The sequence below is a fragment of the Bubalus kerabau genome, chromosome 1 (assembly GCF_029407905.1).
Source record: "Bubalus kerabau isolate K-KA32 ecotype Philippines breed swamp buffalo chromosome 1, PCC_UOA_SB_1v2, whole genome shotgun sequence".
NCBI lineage: Eukaryota > Metazoa > Chordata > Mammalia > Artiodactyla > Bovidae > Bubalus > Bubalus kerabau.
This window is the reverse complement of record NC_073624.1, coordinates 222,475,677-222,495,372: the sequence shown is the minus strand read 5'-3', so window position 1 is coordinate 222,495,372 and position 19,696 is coordinate 222,475,677. Positions and strand designations below refer to the sequence as shown.

At 45.6% G+C, this 19,696-nt stretch overlaps 2 protein-coding genes across 7 annotated transcripts in view; one reads left to right on the top strand and one right to left on the bottom strand.

The window, feature by feature from the left end:
• Positions 1 to 19,696, top strand: part of FGF1 (fibroblast growth factor 1) — a 107,165-nt gene that overhangs the window by 74,249 nt on the left and 13,220 nt on the right. For all 5 annotated transcript variants that reach the window (XM_055556584.1, XM_055556568.1, XM_055556559.1 and 2 more), the window contains one exon: positions 8,706 to 8,908. In XM_055556584.1, coding sequence (XP_055412559.1) covers positions 8,740 to 8,908 — 169 coding nt within the window. In that variant the 5' untranslated portion in view covers positions 8,706 to 8,739. The remainder of the gene's footprint in view (positions 1 to 8,705; positions 8,909 to 19,696) is intronic.
• Positions 9,897 to 19,696, bottom strand: part of LOC129634267 (uncharacterized) — a 296,914-nt gene continuing 287,114 nt past the window's right edge. Inside the window, exons 11-12 of one of the 2 annotated variants that reach the window (XR_008705555.1) lie at positions 18,526 to 18,585; positions 9,897 to 10,408 (exon numbers count right to left, since the gene is read on the bottom strand). The gene's annotated coding sequence lies outside the window, so the exon portion shown is untranslated. Of the gene's footprint in view, positions 10,409 to 17,529; positions 17,677 to 18,525; positions 18,586 to 19,696 lie in introns of those variants that run through there. The other variant, XR_008705556.1, reaches the window with a different exon arrangement.

The following is a 19,696-nucleotide window of genomic DNA, read 5'->3' as shown; positions in this document are numbered from 1 at the left end:
CTCTTTTGTTTCTTTTGCATTTATTTCCGCCCTAATTTTTAAGATTTCGTTCCTTCTGCTAACCCTGGGGTTCTTCATTTCTTCCTTTTCTAGTTGCTTTAGGTGTAGAGTTAGGTTATTTATTTGACTTTTTTCTTGTTTCTTGAGGTATGCCTGTATTGCTATGAACCTTCCCCTTAGCACTGCTTTTACAGTGTCCCACGGATTTTGGGTTGTTGTGTTCTCATTTTCATTCATTTCTATGCATATTTTGATTTCCTTTTTATTTCTTCTGTGATTTGTTGGTTATTCAGCAGCGTATTGTTCAGCCTCCATATGTTGGAATTTTTAAGTTTTTCTCCTGTAATTGACATCTAATCTTACTGCATTGTGGTCAGAAAAGATGGTTGGAATGATTTCAGTTTTTTTGAATTTACCAAGGCTAGATTTATGGCCCAGGATGTGATCTATCCTGGAGAAGGTTCCATGTGCGCTTGAGAAAAAGGTGAAATTCACTGCATTGGGGTGAAATGTCCTATAGATATCAATTAGGTCTAACTGGTATTGTATCATTTAAAGTTTGTTTTTCCTTGTTAATTTTCTGTTTAGTTGATCTATCCATAGGTGTGAGTGGGGTATTAAAAGTCTCCCACTATTATTGTGTTATTGTTAATTTCCCTTTTCATAGTTGCTAGCATTTGTCTTACATATTGCAGTGCTCCTATGTTGGGTGCATATATAATTGTTATATCTTCTTCTTGGATTGACCCTTTGATCGTTATGTAGTGTCCTTCTTTGTCTCTTTTCACAGCCTTTGTTCTAAATTCTATTTTATCTGATATGAGTATTGCTACTCCTGCTTCCTTTTGATCTCTGTTTGCATAGAATATCTTTTTCCAGCCCTTCACTTTCAGTCTGTATGTGTCCCTTGTTTCTAGTGGGTCTCTTGTAGACAACATATATAGGGGTCTTGTTTTTGTCTTCATTCAGCCAGTCTTTGTCTTTTGGTTGGGGCATTCAACCCATTTATGTTTAAGATAATTATTGATAAGTATGATCCTGTTGCCATTTACTTTATTGTTTTGAGTTCAAGTTTATACACCCTTTCTGTGTTTCCTGTCTAGTGAAGATCCTTTAGCATTTGTTGGAGAGCTGGTTTGGTGGTGCTGAATTCTCTCAGCTTTTGCTTGTCCGTAAAGCTTTTGATTTCTCCTTCATATTTGAATGGGATCCTTGCTGGGTACAGTAATCTGGGCTGTAGGTTATTTTCTTTCATCACTTGAAGTATGTCCTGCCATTCCCTCCTGGCCTGAAGAGTTTCTATTGAAAGATCAGCTGTTATCCTTATGGGAATCCCCTTGTGTTATTTGTTGTTTTTCCCTTGCTGCTTTTAATATTTGTTCTTTGTGTTTGATCTTTGTTAATTTGATTAATATGTGTCTTGGGGTGTTTCGCCTTGGGTTTATCCTGTTTGGGACTCTTTGGGTTTCTTGGACTTGGGTGGTTATTTCCTTCCCTATTTTAGGGAAGTTTTCAACTATTCTCTCCTCAAGTATTTTCTCATGGTCTTTCTTTTTGTCTTCTTCTTCTGGGACTCCTATGATTCGAATGTTGGGGCATTTAACATTGTCCCAGAGGTCTCTGAGATCATCCTCATTTCTTTTAATTTGTTTTTCTTTTTTCCTCTCTGTTTCATTTATTTCTACCATTCTATTTTCTACCTCACTTATCCTATCTTCTGCCTCCGTTATTCTACTGTTGGTTCCCTCCAGAGTGTTTTTGATCTCATTTATTGCATTATTCATTATATATTGACTTTTTTATTTCTTCTAGGTCCTTGTTAAACCTTTCTTGCATCTGCTCAATCCTTGTCTCCAGGCTATTTATCTGTAATTCCATTTTGTTTTCAAGATTTTGGATCATTTTCATTATCATTATTTGGCATTCTTTATCAGTTAGATTCCCTAACTCTTCCTCTTTTGTTTGGTTTAGTGGGCATTTATCCTGTTCTTACCTGCCAGGTATTTCTCTGCCTCTTCATCTTGCTTATATTGCTGTGTTGGGTGGCCTTTACGTATTCTGGCAGTTTGTGGAGTTCTCTTTATTGTGGAGTTTCCTCACTGTGGGTGGGGTTGGACGGGTGGCTTGTCAAGGTTTCCTGGTTAGGGAAGCTTGTGTCAGTGTTCTGGTGGGTGGAGCTGGACTTCTTCTCTCTGGAGTGCAATGAAGTGTCCAGTAATGAGTTATGAGATGTCAATAGGTTTGGAGTGACTTTGGGCAGCCTGTATATTGAAGCTCAGGGCTGTGTTCCTGTGTTGCTGGAGAATTTGCGTGGTATGTCTTGCTCTGGAACTTGTTGGCTCTTGGTGGTGCTTGGTTTCAGTGTAGATATGGAGGCGTTTGATGAGTTCCTGTCAATTAATGTTCCCTGGAGTCAGGAGTTCTCTGGTGTTCTCAGGATTTGGACTTAAGCTTCCTGCCTCTGGTTTGCAGTCTTATTCTTACAGTAGCCTCAAGACTTCTCCATCTATACAGCACCAATGATAAAACATCTAGGTTAAAGATGAAAAGTTTCTCCACAGTGAGGGACACCCAGAGAGGTTCACAGAGTTACATGGAGAAGAGAAGAGGGAGGAGGGAGTTAGAGGTGACCAGGAGGAGAAGAGGGGGACTCAAAAGAGGAGAGAGCAAGCTGGCCAGTAATCACTTCCTTATGTGCTCTCCACAGTCTGGACCGCTCAGATGTTCATGTAGTTATACAGAGAAGAGAAGAGGGAGGAAGGAGACAGAGGTGGCCAGGAGGATAAAGGGGGGAATCAAAAGGAGAGAGACAGATTCAGCCAGTAATCAGTTCCCTAAGTGTTCTCCAAAGTCCGGAACACACAAAGAGATTCACAGAGTTGGGTAGAGAAGAGAAGGGGGAGGGGGCAGATAGAGGCGACCTGGTGGATAAAAAGGAGAGTCCAAAGGGGGAGAGAGCAGTCAAGCCAGTAATCTTGCTCCCAAGTAAAAATGGGTACTGAAGATTGGGTTCTTAAAGGTACAAAGTTGATAACAAATACCAAAAAGCTAAGATTAAAAATCTAGAGTAGAGGTTGGATTCTCAAAAATACAATATTAAAGAAAAAAAAAAACAAAGTCACAAAAATTATAAATATATATATATATATATGAAGTTTGCTTTAAAAAATAGGGTCTTTTTTTGCAAAGTAATAGTAGGTTATAAAAATGAAAATTAAAGGAGTAAGAGAGGACTGAAAAATTAAAAAAAAAATTTTTTTTAAAGAATGATAATAGTAAAAATATATCTAGGACTTTCTCTGGTGTTGTTGTGGACAGTGTGGGGTCAGTTCATTTTCAGATAGTTCCTTGATTCAGTTTATACTTCTCAAGATCTATAGGCCCCTTCCTATGTAGTCAGTGCTAACTACAGGGTTTTAATCTATTGTACCTGTTAACTTCCATGGTGGTTCCCTCTGTTTTAGCTTCTTGTGTTTGCTGGTCTTGTCAGTGTCTAATGTCCGCCCTGACACAAGGGGGTGGTGGTGGACACTTTTTTAGGGTCACTTGTTCAGTTGTGCTCTGGGGAGGAAGGAACACTGTAAACAAATAACACTGGCGTGTGTGGGGAGTGCTCGCAGTGTCTCGGCCACACTGGGTTTGCCCCCGTTCACGGTGTGTGTGCTTACCCTGTCTACACTGCTCAGGCTCTAGGTTGCTCTGCCGGAAACTGAGGCCGGCCCTGGGTTGTATGCACTTCCCAGGTCTAAGCCGCTTAGGTTCAGGTACTCGGGTACTTCTCAAAGGCACAGACTCAGTTGGGCCTGCGTTTTGTGCTCTTTCCAGGTCCGAGCAGCTCAGGTGACCAGGTGTTTGGCGAGCACGGTGGCTGAGACTTATTGCCTCCCCCATCCCTGCTGCTCGGTTTTCTGGGTGTACAACCAGAGCATCTTCTCAGGCAGATGTTGACCGTCCAGAATCCCAAGAAGTCTTGGTTAGCAATGAAGCCTACTTGCAGTTTGGTAGATAATGCCTCTCTGGGGCCAGGATTGCCCCCTTCCGGTTCTGGCTGCCCTCGACTGCCTGTCTCTGGCGGGGGATGGGCTGGTCCGAAGCTGGCTAGCTCTAGTCAGTCCTTTGATCTGTGAGCGGGCCTGGTGGTGTCTTAAGTTAGGGCTTTTTGCGGGGTAGCTATCCCACAGTCTGGTTTGCTATCTCAAGTTATTTCACTCAGATTGCCCTCAGGGCATTCAGGCCAGGTCCTTACTCTAAGCAATGCAGCCCACACCTCCCTGCCCAGCCCCTGCTTGCTAGTGGTGGATGCAGGCGTCTGCACTGCTTCTCCACTGGGAGTTACGTTGGCACATAATATGTGTGTTTTAATTATTTATTTATTTTTCCTGCTGGTTATGTTGCCCTCTGAGGTTCCAAGGCTCACCACAGACTCACCAGTGAGAGTGTTTCCTGGTGTTTGGAAACTTCTCTCTTTTTTAAGACTCCCTTCCTGGGATGGAGCTCCATCCCTACCTCTTTTGTGTCTTTTTTTGTCTTTTATATTTTTCCTACCTCCTTTCGAAGACAATGGACTGCTTTTCTGGGTGCCTGATGTCCTCTGCTGGCATTCAAAAGTTGTTTTGTGGAATTTACTCAGCATTCAAATGTTCTTTTGATGAATTTGTGGGGGAGAAAGTGGTCTCCCCATCCTATTCCTCCACCATCTTAGGGCCGCCTCTCTGAAAAAATTATTTTAAATTAAGCATTCAGTTGCAGCTGACCTAGAACACATTAGGCTTCGACCAGTTCAACATAACCACTTACCCCTCTCTCCTAGAGGTCAGGTCACACTTGTAAACTTTCTAAGTAGTGTTATGAATACTATGCTCATTTAACCCTTCAGACAGCTGAAGGGTTAAATCTGAGGGTAGGCAGCAGGGTGGGGATTATTAGAGGAAACATCTTGGAAGAAGTTAATGACTCGCCCAGGCTCCCAGAGACAATTTGAGCATAGCTAGAGCTGTACAGTGTTCCTTACTCTCTCACACTGAAAAGTGTCTATTGTATTCCTGGGTAAGAGCATATACTTAACATCCTATTCATGTGTCAGAGCTCAGGTTCTCTTCCAGAGGCTACAGCTAACAAAATATGTCAGACTTAATATGAATGTTCCAATAGGCTTGGTGTTCTCCTCACTTTGGTTGTCACTGGTAAATCGAGAAAATCTCCCCAGGGCCCCAAATCCCAGAGGGCTGGGCCAAGCACATGACAAAAGACCACTGGGCTTGGTCTTTTCTATCTCCCAACATACACAGAGATAACTCCCTTCCCTGAGAGCCAACAAAAAGATTATAGTAACCAAGAGCAGGGCTTATAAATTTCCATTATGCTCTATGCCTGATTTCACATAGTTAATGGATTCATTTATTAGAGCAATTTGTGAAAATCCCCAAGGGTCTGGTAAGGCTGCTGCCTAATGGTTTTATCGCGTCATATACTTTCTTCATGCCTGTCCCTTTAACACTTACTGGATTGGCAAGGAACTTTGGACCAACCACTACTAAAAATACAAGTAAACTGTAAACAAAACAAAAAGAAGAGGGGCATTTCATGCCTCTGGAGTTTCATTTTTGAAAAAATATTTCGTTTTTGTATGTTTTACAGCTGATTCATAAATGCCACTGTCACAGCCTACCAAATTCACATTGAACCCAAGGCTTATTTTTGGGCATCAGCATGTCACCTTCAGATTTCAGGTATGGATTTGAACTGAAGGGTGATGGGAACAATCTTAAGTCAATGCAGCCACACTGTCACTGCACCTCTTACTGGGTGGAGCAGGCACAGAACAGAGGCGGGGGCTTGTATAACCCCAGGCCGCAATGCAAACCAGAGGGAAGGGGTGCCTGGCCTCTGGCAGAGGTCCTATCTGGAGAGAGTTGCAGTGATAAAGCCCAGGCTTCATGGCTTAACACACACATGAATGTGAGAGCTTAAGTAGAAATCTTGGCCAGAAAAGATGTCTCCAACCTTGGCCAGACTTTTGGTGCATCTGTTCCCTTCATCCCAATGGGATGGAAGCAACAATGTAAATGAGTAGAGCCAAATTCATATGCAACACTTAGAAACCAATTTAATGGAGACTCCTAATGGGTGCCAGATCTAGAACGGAGGCCATCCTCACCACAGCAACTGCTGCATGACCAGGGCTCATGGGGACCTCCCTTTGAGAAAATCCAGGGACAACAAGAAACAAAATTCTGTCTAAGATGGAGAATACAAATGAGTATAGTGAAATGGCCACCACTAGTATACAGTTATTGTCTCCTGTACCTAATTAAGTACTAGGTGCTTGAAAAGAAGACTGATAGAACAAAAAGTATGGATTATCTCTTAGCTATAATTTAAGGAACAAGGATCTGGTCAGTGTTGTATGCTGATGACAGGTAATGGGTGAAAATGCCCATGTTTGGAAACACTGAATTGCTTTACATCAGAGGGGATTCCAGAATTGTGTGGAATAGGGAAGAGGAGGAAGAGGGACATTGAGAGGTTGGGAGGAAACAGGGATGAGTACAGAGACAGAGGTGGGCACAGAGACTCAGAGCCTTGTGGATAGAGAGGGTTTTGGAAGAGAGAGTGAGGTTTTGGGAAGAGAATGCAAAGAGCTGTGCAAGGTGAACTCTGCCATCTGCCCTGTGGAACTGATGTATATGAAATTAATTTTCCATCTGTTATTGTACTATGTGAAAAGGACCAGACAGAGTTTTGCCTTATGTGAAGGAGACATTTGGAGGTGGTCTGACTTTAAAGATAGTTTACATGGTGTATGCAAAACTCTGAGGATCCTTGGAGGGACTTCAAACCATAGCCCGTGTGGCTGCAGATTGGAAGAGATGTACCAGACACATTAAAATGCCTGGAGCAGAGGAACACATGGAGGCTTCTAACATGAACTCTAATTCCAAAGTCACCAGGACAAATCACCCAAATTGCTGTCTTGATTTCTGTTGGAATTACCTTCTATGCGAGCAGCTCCCTGAAGCCACTCCAGGGATGGCTGGATGGCTGGAAGGAGAGTGTGAGGAATGTAGGAGACTGGCTGGCCTTCTGTTAAGTTCACAGGGCTCCTAACGCCTGGTGACATGGGTTCCCCAGGGAATGATAACATGCATGGGGGCAAAAGTGGAGGCTGTTGGTGGTGACAGCCAATATCTGGGTTACAGATGAGTAACAATGAATGATCAGGTCATGGGGGCAGATGTACGTGCCAGGCTATGAGTAAAACCCCCACTTCTGCTAATAATACTATGCTATCACTGAAGTCGCTTAATACTGTCATGGTAATGAAGGGCAAGTTGGGGCTTTCTTTCAACAGACCCCTTTAGAGGCTCACTTACTAGCTGCTGAGACAGGCCATGAGCAGCTATAAGCTTTGGTTTCACTTTATAAAAAAATTGAGGATAATATCAGTGTCTGCCTCAATGACGTAAGTTAACTCCTAGCCCATAATATGTTAATGATGATGCTGATGATCACTAGTATTGTAAAGCCACTTGATAATCAATATGTACAATTGGCATCTACTCACTCGTATAAGATGAAATTCCCATGGTGGTTTTCTGGTCTCTTCTTCACCTTTCTTGTGCAGTCCTTGTAGTGAGCACCGATCCAGTCTTCTAAATGGTGGAGCAAGTAGATATTTTAAAATACTAAAGTTTATCGGCTTTGCTTTTTAGTTTGTAGAGGGCCACAGATGTGTCTGTACACTGATAATATAAATTTGTGTATAGTGGGTCCACTAATGCATTTATACATATGTGCGTTTCTGATAATATAATTTGTGTACAGTGGGTATACATAGCATTAGAGGGTCATAGAAGGTCATACAATGGTTTCTGTGTCATAAGACTTCTCATTAGGAAGTAATTAGGGTGAAGGTAGTCTTTGTACCAGGGATAGACTACTGTCTTCCCTGTGTGATCTGAGGATGTACAGGAAGCTGTGGACGCAGGCAACAGCCAGCAGAACCTTCAAAATACTCCACCCCATAAAATTTCCTTTGGCACAGTGATGGCCCTTTAAAAACCCCACCTAACACCTCCACGTGCCTACTTCTCCACTTCTGGTTCCGTTCCCACCAGCAAACCCATAATTTTCCTTTACACATTAACTGTTGGCTAGCTCGGAAACACTCCACCCCACCCCACCCCACCCCACCCCTTCCCCATGGGTCTCGCGTGCCCAGGCTCCCTGGGCTATCTCTGTACACAGGCCTCAGCACCTGGGCAAAACAGTGGGAGGTGGAGGGCACAACCTCTGTGACGGCCTCTTGGCTTTTGTGGGTTTCAGCCAGACCCTGAGTGTTATTTTAGTGCAACTTCAGTGTTTAATTTGAGGATGTGTGTGGATCAGAAGGAGGGACCAAAACATTATTTTTTTTTCCATCCGCCAAAATGATCAAATTTGATATTCCAAAAAACGCACAGCCTGGTCCAGAGCTGTGTCCAGTTGGGAAGTGGGAAATGACTGAAAATCCCTCCCCTGCCGGGGACCATCCCTCCTTAACCACTGGCCACTACGCAGGCCCGTTTACTGTGGGCAGCACCTGGGCAGTCTGTGGTTTCCACCCACCCAAGAGCCGGTGCCCTGAGGCTCTCCTTGCCTTCTTGAAAGTGCACACAGCACCTTCGCTGGAAGAACATCCTACAGGGTTGTTTCATTTCTTACAGCCTTGAAACAGCCACAACCAGCAGCTGCTGAGCCATGGCTGAAGGAGAAACCACGACCTTCACGGCCCTGACTGAGAAGTTTAACCTGCCTCTAGGCAATTACAAGAAGCCCAAGCTCCTGTATTGCAGCAACGGGGGCTACTTCCTGAGAATCCTCCCAGATGGCACAGTGGATGGGACGAAGGACAGGAGCGACCAGCACAGTAAGCACCCATCTCACATTTCTGGTATCTTCCTTACTCAGGGACAGGAGAAGGGAGAATAGCTAAGGGCTGTACCCCCTTCTCCAAGGTTCTCTTCAGACATGACACACTCAGACGCAGGGCTAACAAGGTACAGAGGGTCTGGGTGTGGAGAAGGGGGAGTTGTGAGGGCAACAGCCTGCCTAAAGGAGTCTGATTTCAAGAGTTTAAGAGGACTTCTCTGTTGACCTAACATACCTGCTGTGAGATCAGACTGGCTGCCAATGTTCAACTGTTCCAGATTCCTGTAAGCAGCGAGAGGCCTGGTCCCCAAGGCCAGTCAGGCCCCTTCTCACTCCATGATGGGAAGGGCCACACGGGGCAGGGGCAATAAACTCCCAACAGACAAGGGCTCAATTTCAAGTTAACCGATTCCCCAGGTTATGTTTCAACTGGGCTTGATTTGTGAAATCCTAGTTCACAATCGTAGTCTTACACATCATTAATTATGCTGCTCTTGCTCTGCATATCATGCAGACGTGGCTGCGGTAACTGGGAGGGGTAAAGTCATTCTCCAGACCTTATAGAAACAGGAGAGTAGGAGCAATTTGAGCCAAAGGCTGACTATCTCTTCCGGGCTTTCCTGCCAGCGCTGCTCTCAGATGGTGTTGATAAATGGCGGTATGACTTTGGAGAAAAGACTCTCCTTGACTATCTAAGAACAAAAATCTCTCCCTTCTGCTTTAGTATTTCTGGCAGTGGTGTGTATGTTTGATATGAGATGTCTGGGTTCTACTGTGATGTCACTGGGGATTCCCTGAGCCCCACCAAATCATTCGATGTTGGAGCGGAGCCAAAAGTCAGATCTGGTCCCTGCTCAGTGGGTCTGAGGGGTCAAACGTGTCATGATTCAAGGGAAGGAAAGTATGGATGAAATCAGGAGACACAGAATAGCACAGGTAGAATTTAAGGTTGTGCAGGATGGCTTTAAAATGAGATACAGAACACTGGCTTTGATGTGATGGTAGTCTTTATTATTGATTTGATTTACACCATAGGTTAAGGCTTCCCAGGTGGTACTTGTGGTAAAGAACTCACCTGCCAATGCAGGAGACTCAAGAGATATGGGTTTCATCCCTGGGTTGGAAAGATCCCCTGGAGGAGGGCATGGCAACCCCTCTAGTATTCTTGCCTGGAAAATCCCATGGACAGAGGAGCCTGGCAGGCTATGGCCCATAGGGTCGCAAAGAGCTGGACACAGCTGCAGCAACTTAGCATGCCTGCACACACACCAAATGTTGCAGGCACTAAGCACAAACGGTCACCCCAGTGGTGCTCACTCTCCATCCACAGATGCACAGATGATGGGGGCGGGAGCTAGCATTTACCAACCAGGTGGCACTGTCCCTTCCCTCTCACCCACCAAGCAGACCCTTGCAATGAGAAGCAGGAAGTCTGGGGCTGACTGCTGCAGGGTCAGCTTAGTTTTAATGGCTTGTCTTCAGATGGACTTCTGAATGCCTATAATCGATGAAAAATACATGCCAGAGTATAGCAAAAAAAAGACTACTGAGTATGTCAAACATATACACAAGCAATGTTCACTGCAAATAAATGGACTTAGACTTCAATTTGTCGTGTTGTATCAGGCAAGCTACACAATTTGTGTGATCTGCCTCATACAACACAAACAGAACAAGCTGTCATTTCTAGAAGGTTTTAAACATTTCTATTAAGTCTTATCATTGGAGAAGGAAATGGAAACCCACTCCAGTGTTCTTCCTGAATCCCAGGGATGGGGGAGCCTTGTGGGCTGCTGTCTATGGGGTCGCATAGAGTCGGACACGACTGAAGCGACTTAGCAGCAGCAGCAGCAAGTCTTATCAGTTTTTTGAATCAACGAGAATGTTCTCTGGTCTTCCACATCCCAGAGGAAAAGACAACCTTAGTGATGTGGTCTATGGGGTTAAGCTGGCTCTTCTGGGAAACCTCAAATTCTGGGGTCACAGGAGGCTACAATTCCAATTCCAAGTACTAGAATTTCTGTACAAAGGGCATGTGACTTCACTGTTAACATTATAGTCTGCACTCTGGGTACAGAATGTGGGACAACTTCTGCATAGTGCTGCAAATTCAGCTGCCTGACCTGAGATGTCAGAAGCTCTGGAGGGCAGCATACAGTAGCACAGGTGTGTGTGTGAGGAGGTCGACACAAGAGTGATGGTGGATCAATTACTTCCCAAGTGAACTCAGGCTAGCTATGGTAACTGTTCTGGCCTTACTTTTCTCAGCTGTAAAATAAGAGCAATATTACATGCCTCCCAAGTTTCTTGGGCGGATTACATGAGACAATGTAGTGAAAATTCTTGGCACAGTCTCGACCGAGAGTACAGCTCCCCGTATGTCGGTTCACGTGGCCACTGTGGTCCCCGCTGTCACCATCACTGCCACCACCAAGATTTCCACGCACTCAACACGGCACAGGGAACACAGTGTAGCACTTAAGGGCCCTCCCTAGGCTCTCCTCTTCAGTAACACTGCCCTCCAGGAAGCCAAGGCTTTGGATTCAGGTTTTGATTCAAGGCCTCTCTGGCAACATTCAGAGTTGCTGTGTTGGCCTCTTTACTTAGTCTGCAACTAAGAACAAGGGCCAAGGAGGACAGAAAGCAAAGCAGGGTGAGTAAGCCAAAATCCATCCCCTACCTGTCAGTGCCAGGAGACCCAGGTAATCCATGTACCCCCTGCAGAGTCAGGAGGCCTAGATTTAGAGTCAGAAACCTTGAGGTCATATTCCTGTGCTGCCGCTTTCTAACTGGATCAGCACCAGACCATTATCATTCTCTCCATTTGGCATAAAGTGCTCTGCAAAAGCAGCTTTAAGTCTCCCAGCCCCCAGACCCTTCCCATCATCTTTTCCTCTACAAAAATGTGAAACTCTCCAGTGTTCCCGGCTATCTCAACTAGTGGGGAAATACTGAGGCTCAGTTTCCTCACCTGTGCAATGGGAAAAGCAACACTGCCTTGTGTGTCTGACAAAGCTGAAAACTCATGAGAACCTGCAGCCAAAAGGACTGACTCCTTGCCATGGATGCACCCACTAAATGTGGCTCTGTCGCCCTCTTCTGCCCAATGGTGGTACTGCCACAATCTTTCTGAATTTCAAGGTTCTTCAGAAACAGAATCAACCTGGGCAGGCACGGAGTGGATGATCCCTGGGTGGTTAGCACAATGGTTTGTCTTCCTTGATCATTAGTTTGAGCATGACTAGAGACCATGAAGATAAGTGGATAACCACACTCTAAAACTTCCTCCAGGGAGAGTATTTCTAAAAGCCAATCAAATATTTAAATAAATCTACATAAACCATGCAAAATGGAACTATACGCCTTCCAGTACTATAAAGCAAAAAAAAAAAAAAAAAACAGCTTTCCTTTCACAGCTTCTCTTTGTCCCCAACCAGTTGATCCACCCTGGACAAGACTGAGAAGTCTGCAAAATGTATTCCCTTCCTACCTCCAGGAGAATAAGTTTCCCAGAACCTAACCCAAGGTCTTTCTTGGAGTGGGATAAACCCAGGACGGATGGATGTGCGTGGACCACTGTCCAGTAGACCTGAGTCAGAGGTCTCCACAGGTGGGAATTTCTGGCCTGCAGAGAAGATGTTTTTGGTTTATCCCTTTACAATGGCTCAAATCACAGCTGTAGGCAGTTAGCAATGCAGACTATGGACATCTGTTACTTTGCCACACTAGGAAGGCCAGGCAGGACCAGAAAGGACTGCAAGAAGGGGCGCTGGGGGCAGGGTGTGAGATTTGTTGACTCCTAGGGTGTGGCTTGGGGGGCTGGTAAGTGGCCGAATCACCAGGAGAGGGAAGCTCCTGGAGGAGGTACAGGGGCAGGGAATGAGGACCAGCTCCACCTCAGACATGTAGTGTTTGAGGAGTGCCTTGTGTATCAAGGCAGCCCTCCTCGGGGTCATACCACACATTTCCTTGTGCGATTATCTAATGGTCTCCTGCCTCACTGGGCTCCCTGAGGATGGGGACTTCATCTCTCTCAGCTCAACACTGCAATCTGTGTGTCAAGCACATGGCTGGGCGGTCAGGATCATGGCCATAAATATTAATTTGATGAGTGAATGAACTGTGTTGGAAGCAAATAAATTCAAATTCAAAAATATATTCCATAAATATCTATCAAGCACCTAATATATGCCATGCATTGCGCTAGACTATTTAATTTCCTCTTAGCCACGGTCCTGATGAGGTTATTAATTATCATTCATAATGAACTGCCCTGTGAACTAACTCTGTGAACACTGAGCTCTGGGAACAGCCAGTAATTGGGAAACTTGGCACCGATCCACAGCTGCATCTTCCAAAACTAAGGCTCTCTTATAGCACACTCGGAGAAGGCAATGGCACCCCACTCCAGTACTCTTGCCTGGTGAATCCCAGGGACGGGGGAGCCTGGTGGGCTGCCGTCTATGGGGTCACACAGAGTCGGACAAGACCAAAGCGACTTAGCAGCAGCAGCAGCGGCTTATAGCACACTTCCACCCCTGACACCAACACCACAGCGGTGGTTTCACACCACACACTAATTAAATGAACACACTGGATTCACACAGCCCACCTGTGGGCCCAATAGATGCACGACCCATCACTGCGGTTTACCAGCTCCCTGTCAGCTTCCCTGTCAGGAAGTTATTTCCTCCCCATGCCTCAGTTTTCTTGTTTTAAAAACAAGGATGGCAACAGTACCCACCCTCATAGGAAAGTTGGAATTTTAAGTATGACAGTTTGTGAATGTCTTTAACAGCCTGCGAAGCACATGATAAGTACCTGGAACATGGTATTTATCAGCAGCAGCATCCTGAGGCTTGCTGGGCCTTCCTCCTCTCACCATCTGATCTTTGGAGTGTGCTGAGTTAAACCAGCGCTACACCAGCTCCCTGCATCTCGGCATCTCAGGACTGTCTGGGATGGGAGCTCTTGAGGCCTGGCATGTAGTTACCTTGTACCCAGGCAACAGCAGCTCTGCAAGCCCTGCCCTGTCTCGCCTCTCTGCACAGCAAGCTGTCTTGGGCAAAGCAAGAAGGAGCTCCGTGCCTGACTCTGCTCCTTTTGAGGGAGTTCACTCTCTGTCTAAGGGGGCCATAACCTATTTCTGGAGCAGTAACTGGAGAATAGGAAAAAGCTCACAAGCATCCCAAACCTGCAGCCCCCTCCCGTGGCACGCACCCCTCACCTCCCCAAGCACGTACAAGGCTTCATGGGGAGCAGGATTACCGGCACCACTCACCACACAAATGGAAATGTTCCTGAGCAAAGTGTGTGCCAATCAAATATTTATAAATCAAACCACATCCTAAAGGCACTGGAGGAGTTCACTGGTCCCCAGAACCCTGCTTTGCAGCCCTTTAGAAAGGGTTCCTTCCCCTTAGTGAATTCCTCCTGCCCGCAGTTCTGGGGGCGATCCAGATTCCCCATCCTGCTGTGGCTCACCACCTGACGGCGAACCCGCTGTGCTCCCCACTGCATTGGTGTGCTCCTCAAGTGACCACAGTGGGCAGGCCAGGCATCAGAGAGAGCGACTGGTCTTCAGACAGGCACACTCTCCCTGGTGGCACGCCCTGCCAAAGGCCTCCTACCCTCTCCTCCCTACCAGCTCCTTATCTGCTTACACAGGAGGGATTTTTCCAGATAGACTATTTTTTTTTTTAAATATCACACAGTCCATGGACTGTACCAAAATTTTCCAGGCACCTTTTTCAGACCCTAGAGGAGAAGCAAACACCTTTACACATTCTAAGAAAAGTCTTTTTCATACACACACACACACACACACACACACACGTATCCAAACCACTGTAACTTTTTTCCCCCCACAACCTCCGTTTTATTTCTTCTCTTTCTCTAATGTTTTACGGTGCCCGGCTTGTGGCTACATTTTAAGTATAAATGCCACTCACATAAAACAACCTCACCAAGTTCTGAATGAGGCTGACCTCATTTTGGGTAAACAAGGCAAAGGACGGGAAGTCTCCAACCCAGAATAAACCAGGCACGTAATCTCTCTGGGCCTCTATCTGGAGAGCAGAGGTGGAAAGCAGGCTTAAATAAAGGCCATGGAGGAATGTGCTGCAGAAGCAGGACCTCCCTTCGCAGCATTCATCCTGCTGAACGCAGCAGCTGTAGTCTTACCTTTCAAAATTCCTAGGGAAGGACAGGAAGAGAATAGCATGGTGCCCCAAAGCTCATGTCTCTTGGCACTGGCAGGTTCTAACTCCTGTTCCTTCTTTCTATCCTTGGAATGTAAGGGATCATGTGTCTTACTGTGACTAAACTACTATGAAGAGCTAATGGAAGGAGGCTCTGAGGAACAGAAGAGAAAACCAGAGATACCAGCTTATAATTCCTCAGGAAAAGAAGGAAGATCTCTAGACAGGGACCAGCATATCCACTCAGATTCCTGGCTTCCCCCTTTCCTGCTGCTGCTGCTGCTAAGTCACTTCAGTCGTGTCCAACTCTGTGCAACCCCATAGATGGCAGCCCACCAGGCTCCTCTGTCCCTGGATTCTCCAGGCAAGAACACTGGAGTGGGTTGCCATTTCCTTCTCCAATGCATGAAAGTGAAAAGTGAAAGTGAAGTCCCTCAGTCGTGTCCGACTCTTCGTGACCCCTTGCCTTCTCCTCCCCCTTACCTAGGTTCCCCTAAGTAAAGACCCCTGAAGGGTCCAAAGGATGAGGCAGGAGCATGGGTTGCAAAGGTCATCTTGTATATTTCAGTTATTTGACATTTACTTTTGATAAATTGGCCATTCCCAAACCAGCACATCTTAATGCATTCCTAGACAAGGAGCAGGACTCTGGATTCTACTGGGGACACTATGGTTACTAGTCTACCAGGTAAATGCTTCCAGTCTTTCTGTAGCACATTTTTAAAGTGCTTTATAAGTTTGAATTTCTCTAAGAAACTTGTAACTATCACTAGAGTACCTTTTTTAAAAATTGCTTTTCATTTCTTCTGCTAAGTCAAAAGTCACTGTCCATATTTCAGAGATGGGCAACAGTAACTCCCCAGAGGGCTGAGTGATTTGCCTTGTTTTTCAAAAAGTACTTGCCCCTTCATCCTTGTGATGCTACCGAGCCACTGACCACCCAGCTCATAGAGAGCAAGTCCTAAATTCCCCATATGGGAAAGAGGAGGCGCTCCCTCCACCCCTGTGTCCTGGGTGCTAACCTGGTGGAAGGTGCTGGAAGAAGACACTGAACAGAGCAGGTGTGACCTGAGTGGCCCTTCACCAGCTTTCCTGGTTCCCTCTCTGCCCTTAAATTGTTGTTCAGTCACTAAGTTGTGACCCCACAGACTGCAGCACATCAGGCTTCCGTGTCCTTCACCATCTCCTGGACTTTGCTCAAACTCATGTCCATTGAGTTGGTGATGCCATCCAACCATCTCATCCTCTGCCGCTGCCCTCTCCTCCTGCCCTCAATCAGGGTCTTTTCCAGTGAGTCGGAAAGGTGTGTCTGCCCTCAAGATGACACACCTTTTGCAGATCCCTGCATTCAGGTCTAGATGGTCCCCGAGGTCAAGTCTGTGTTGGGTCACAGAGCACCGCAGGGGTCAGCAGCAGCAAGAAACTGAGTGCCTGCCCACCAACTATAAACCAGGCTTTTCACATCAACTACCCAGCCTCACCCAGAACACTACAAAACCATCAGCAGCCCCATCACCCGAAGTTAACCACTGTCACCAACTTGCTGGCTGTTCTTGCCTCAGTACTGTCTTTTGAAAGGAATGAAGAGTTAGGATGAAAGGCAATTTCCCTCCACTCCCCTCCCCAGTCTCAGTCATTTTCATCCTCCCCAGGGCAGCCACTGCTATGAATTTGGACTGAATCAAGTGCACATTTTTATCTTTTACTCCCTATCTATTCATGAGCTATGTGCACTGGTTTGTTTAGTTTACAAAATTTTCATCAAGGATTTACCATAAATACTCTCTTGCAGTTTGCTTTTTTCCCGCATTGTACATTATTTTCTGCTTTTCTTTGAGAGAGAAAACAATTATAGAGAGAGGGAAAAAAGAGGGTTTTGGTTGTTGCACTTTTGTTTGCTTTTAGCTTGAAAAAAAGTGGAGTTTTTGCTATTGTACTGCTTGATTACTCTGGGTCACCTGACCCTCAATAGGTGTAAGCCCGTGAAGGCGGAGACCCTGCCCACACTGAGCAGAGCACCCAGCAAGTAATGCCCGGAACATGCATACATGCTGACTCCGTGGCTTCCCCTGAGGCCCCTGCTCCCTCCAAGAGGGAAGGGCTGCTGCTTCCGCCAAGGCTGTTGGCCAGTCCCTCCCTCTCTTTGTAAGTCCCCCCTCTCCCACTTGCTCTCCTTCCCACCCACCCCTCAGCAGCAGCTGCAGGAGGATGTAGGTTTGGAAAACTGGAATGAAGTCACACTAGGCAGTTGGACACCTAGTCAGCTACGCGAGCAACACGCTGGGTGTTACTCCTTCCTGCCAGCTCTGCTTGTAGAAGGATATATGTTTAAGCAACTTAGCCAGAAAGAAATCCAGTGAAAATGAGCTATGAAACTTGGACATCCTGGAGAAATAATATTTACAGAGGAAACTCTTGAGACAAACTCTCACCAGTGCAACAACTTGGTGCTGGGGCTCAGGGCCGAGGTCTGAGTCGTGCGCCAGGCAGCTCTGTCTCATGTTTACCTCCACGGGGCGTTAACATGGCCGAGACGGGGCTCCTCAGACGGCAAAGTCAACTCTGCCTACCCCCACCGCGAGACAAACGGGCAGTATTTAAGGCGCAGAACAGGCATGGACTAGAAAATAAAGAGCTAAAAAAAATAAGTCTTCCTAGGTGATCACAATGTGCTGGTGTAGGTTCGTCATTTGTAACAACTGTACCTCGCTGGTGGGGGGTGACGATAATGGGGAGACTGTGCCATGCAGGGGAGGGGCACAAGGTAAATTTCATACTTTCCCCATATTTTTGCTGTGAACCTAAAACTGCTCTACAAAAGGAAGTCTATTAAAAAAACATTTTTCTTGATTACCCAAAAGGACTTGCCCTTTAGGGGTTTCTGTTGCAGCTATAATGTGACTGACTTATAATGTGACCTACTTATATAGGTGCGCGTGCTAAGTCATTTCAGTCGTGTTTGACTCTTTGTGATCCCTTGGACTGTAGCCTGCCAGGCTCCTCTGTCCATGGGATTTTCCAGGCAAAGATACTGGAGTGGGTAGCCATTTCCTTCTCCAAGGGATCTTTCCCACCCAGGGATCAAACCCAAGTCTCCCGCATTGAAGGCAGATTCTTTACCATCTGAGCCAAAAGTCCCAGGTAGCTAACATCATCATGGCTACAAAACGGGGTTCTGGATGGCCATCTGACATCTTGTGCAAGTCAGATCTTGAACATAAGGGGGACCAAGGAGGGAAGTGAATATGGCTTGATTTGGACCAATCTTTCTGGTAACTGTTCAAGGTATTGTATGAAATAGAGGAAAAAGCAGGATATTTAAAATAGTCAAGCCTGGATTCTGGCCATGGTTTTGTCTATGATTCTAAGTACAATGTCTGGTAAAGGTGCTCTTACCAAGCTTCAGTTTCCTCACCTGTAGGACAGAGCCAGTGCCACCTTCCTCCAGGGATGCTGCGAGAAGCGATGATGCCACCTAAACACAATAAAAATGATAGCAATTTTACTGGACACTTCTAGGTGTCAGATCATTAAACCTCACAACTCTATGGAGCAGACACTATCATTACAGCTAAGGAAACAGAGGTAAATACCATACCCAATCAGTACACAGCTAACACACAGCCAAGCCAGAATTTAAATTCATGCAGTTTGCTTCTTGAGTCCAAACTCTTCAGTTTTACACTATTTGTACCAAGATAGAAACTAGCAAGATGCCTGGCACATTGTAGATGATCAGTAAACAATTATTCCCTTCCTTTGGTCTCTCTGGAGAAGGCGATGGCACCCCACTCCAGTACTCTTACCTGGAAAATCCCATGGACAGAGGAGCCTGGTAGGCTGCAGTCCATGGGATCGCTACGAGTCAGACATGACTGAGCGACTTCACTTTCCCTTTTCACTTTCATGCATTGGAGAAGGAAATGGCAACCCACTCCAGTGTTCTTGCCTGGAGAATCCCAGGGACAGGGGAGCCTGGTGGGCTGCCGTCTATGGGGCCACACAGAGTCAGACACGACTGATGTGACTTAGCAGTAGCAGCAGTTTGGTCTCTCTTAAATATACAGGATTATGCTGAGAAACTGACAGAAAACACATGTGAAAGTTCTCTGCAAATCAGAGGTCAATGAAAATACTGAGCATTGAAAAAATTTTTTTATTGAGATACATTCACATACCTTACAATTTACCCATTTAAAGTATGCCATTCAGTGGTTTTCTTAGAGATTTGTGCAACTATCTCTATGGTCAGCTTTCATCACCCTAAAAGAAACCCTATACCTCTTAACCATAGTTTCTCCTTCTCTCTCCAACCCCTTCCTCAGCCCCTGGCTACCACTAATCTACTTCCTGTCTCTATGGGTTTTGCCTATTCTGGACATTTATTTTAAATGGAATCATACAGTATGTGGTCCTTTGTGAGTAAGCTTCTTCACTTAACATGCTTTCAAGGTTCAGCCATGTTGTAGCATGCACCAGTACTTTATTCCTTTTTATGGTTAAATAATATTCTGTTGTATATAGCACCATTACTAAATTTATTTACATGCTTTTGAGACTGCTAGTGCTGGAAAAAACCTCTAGAA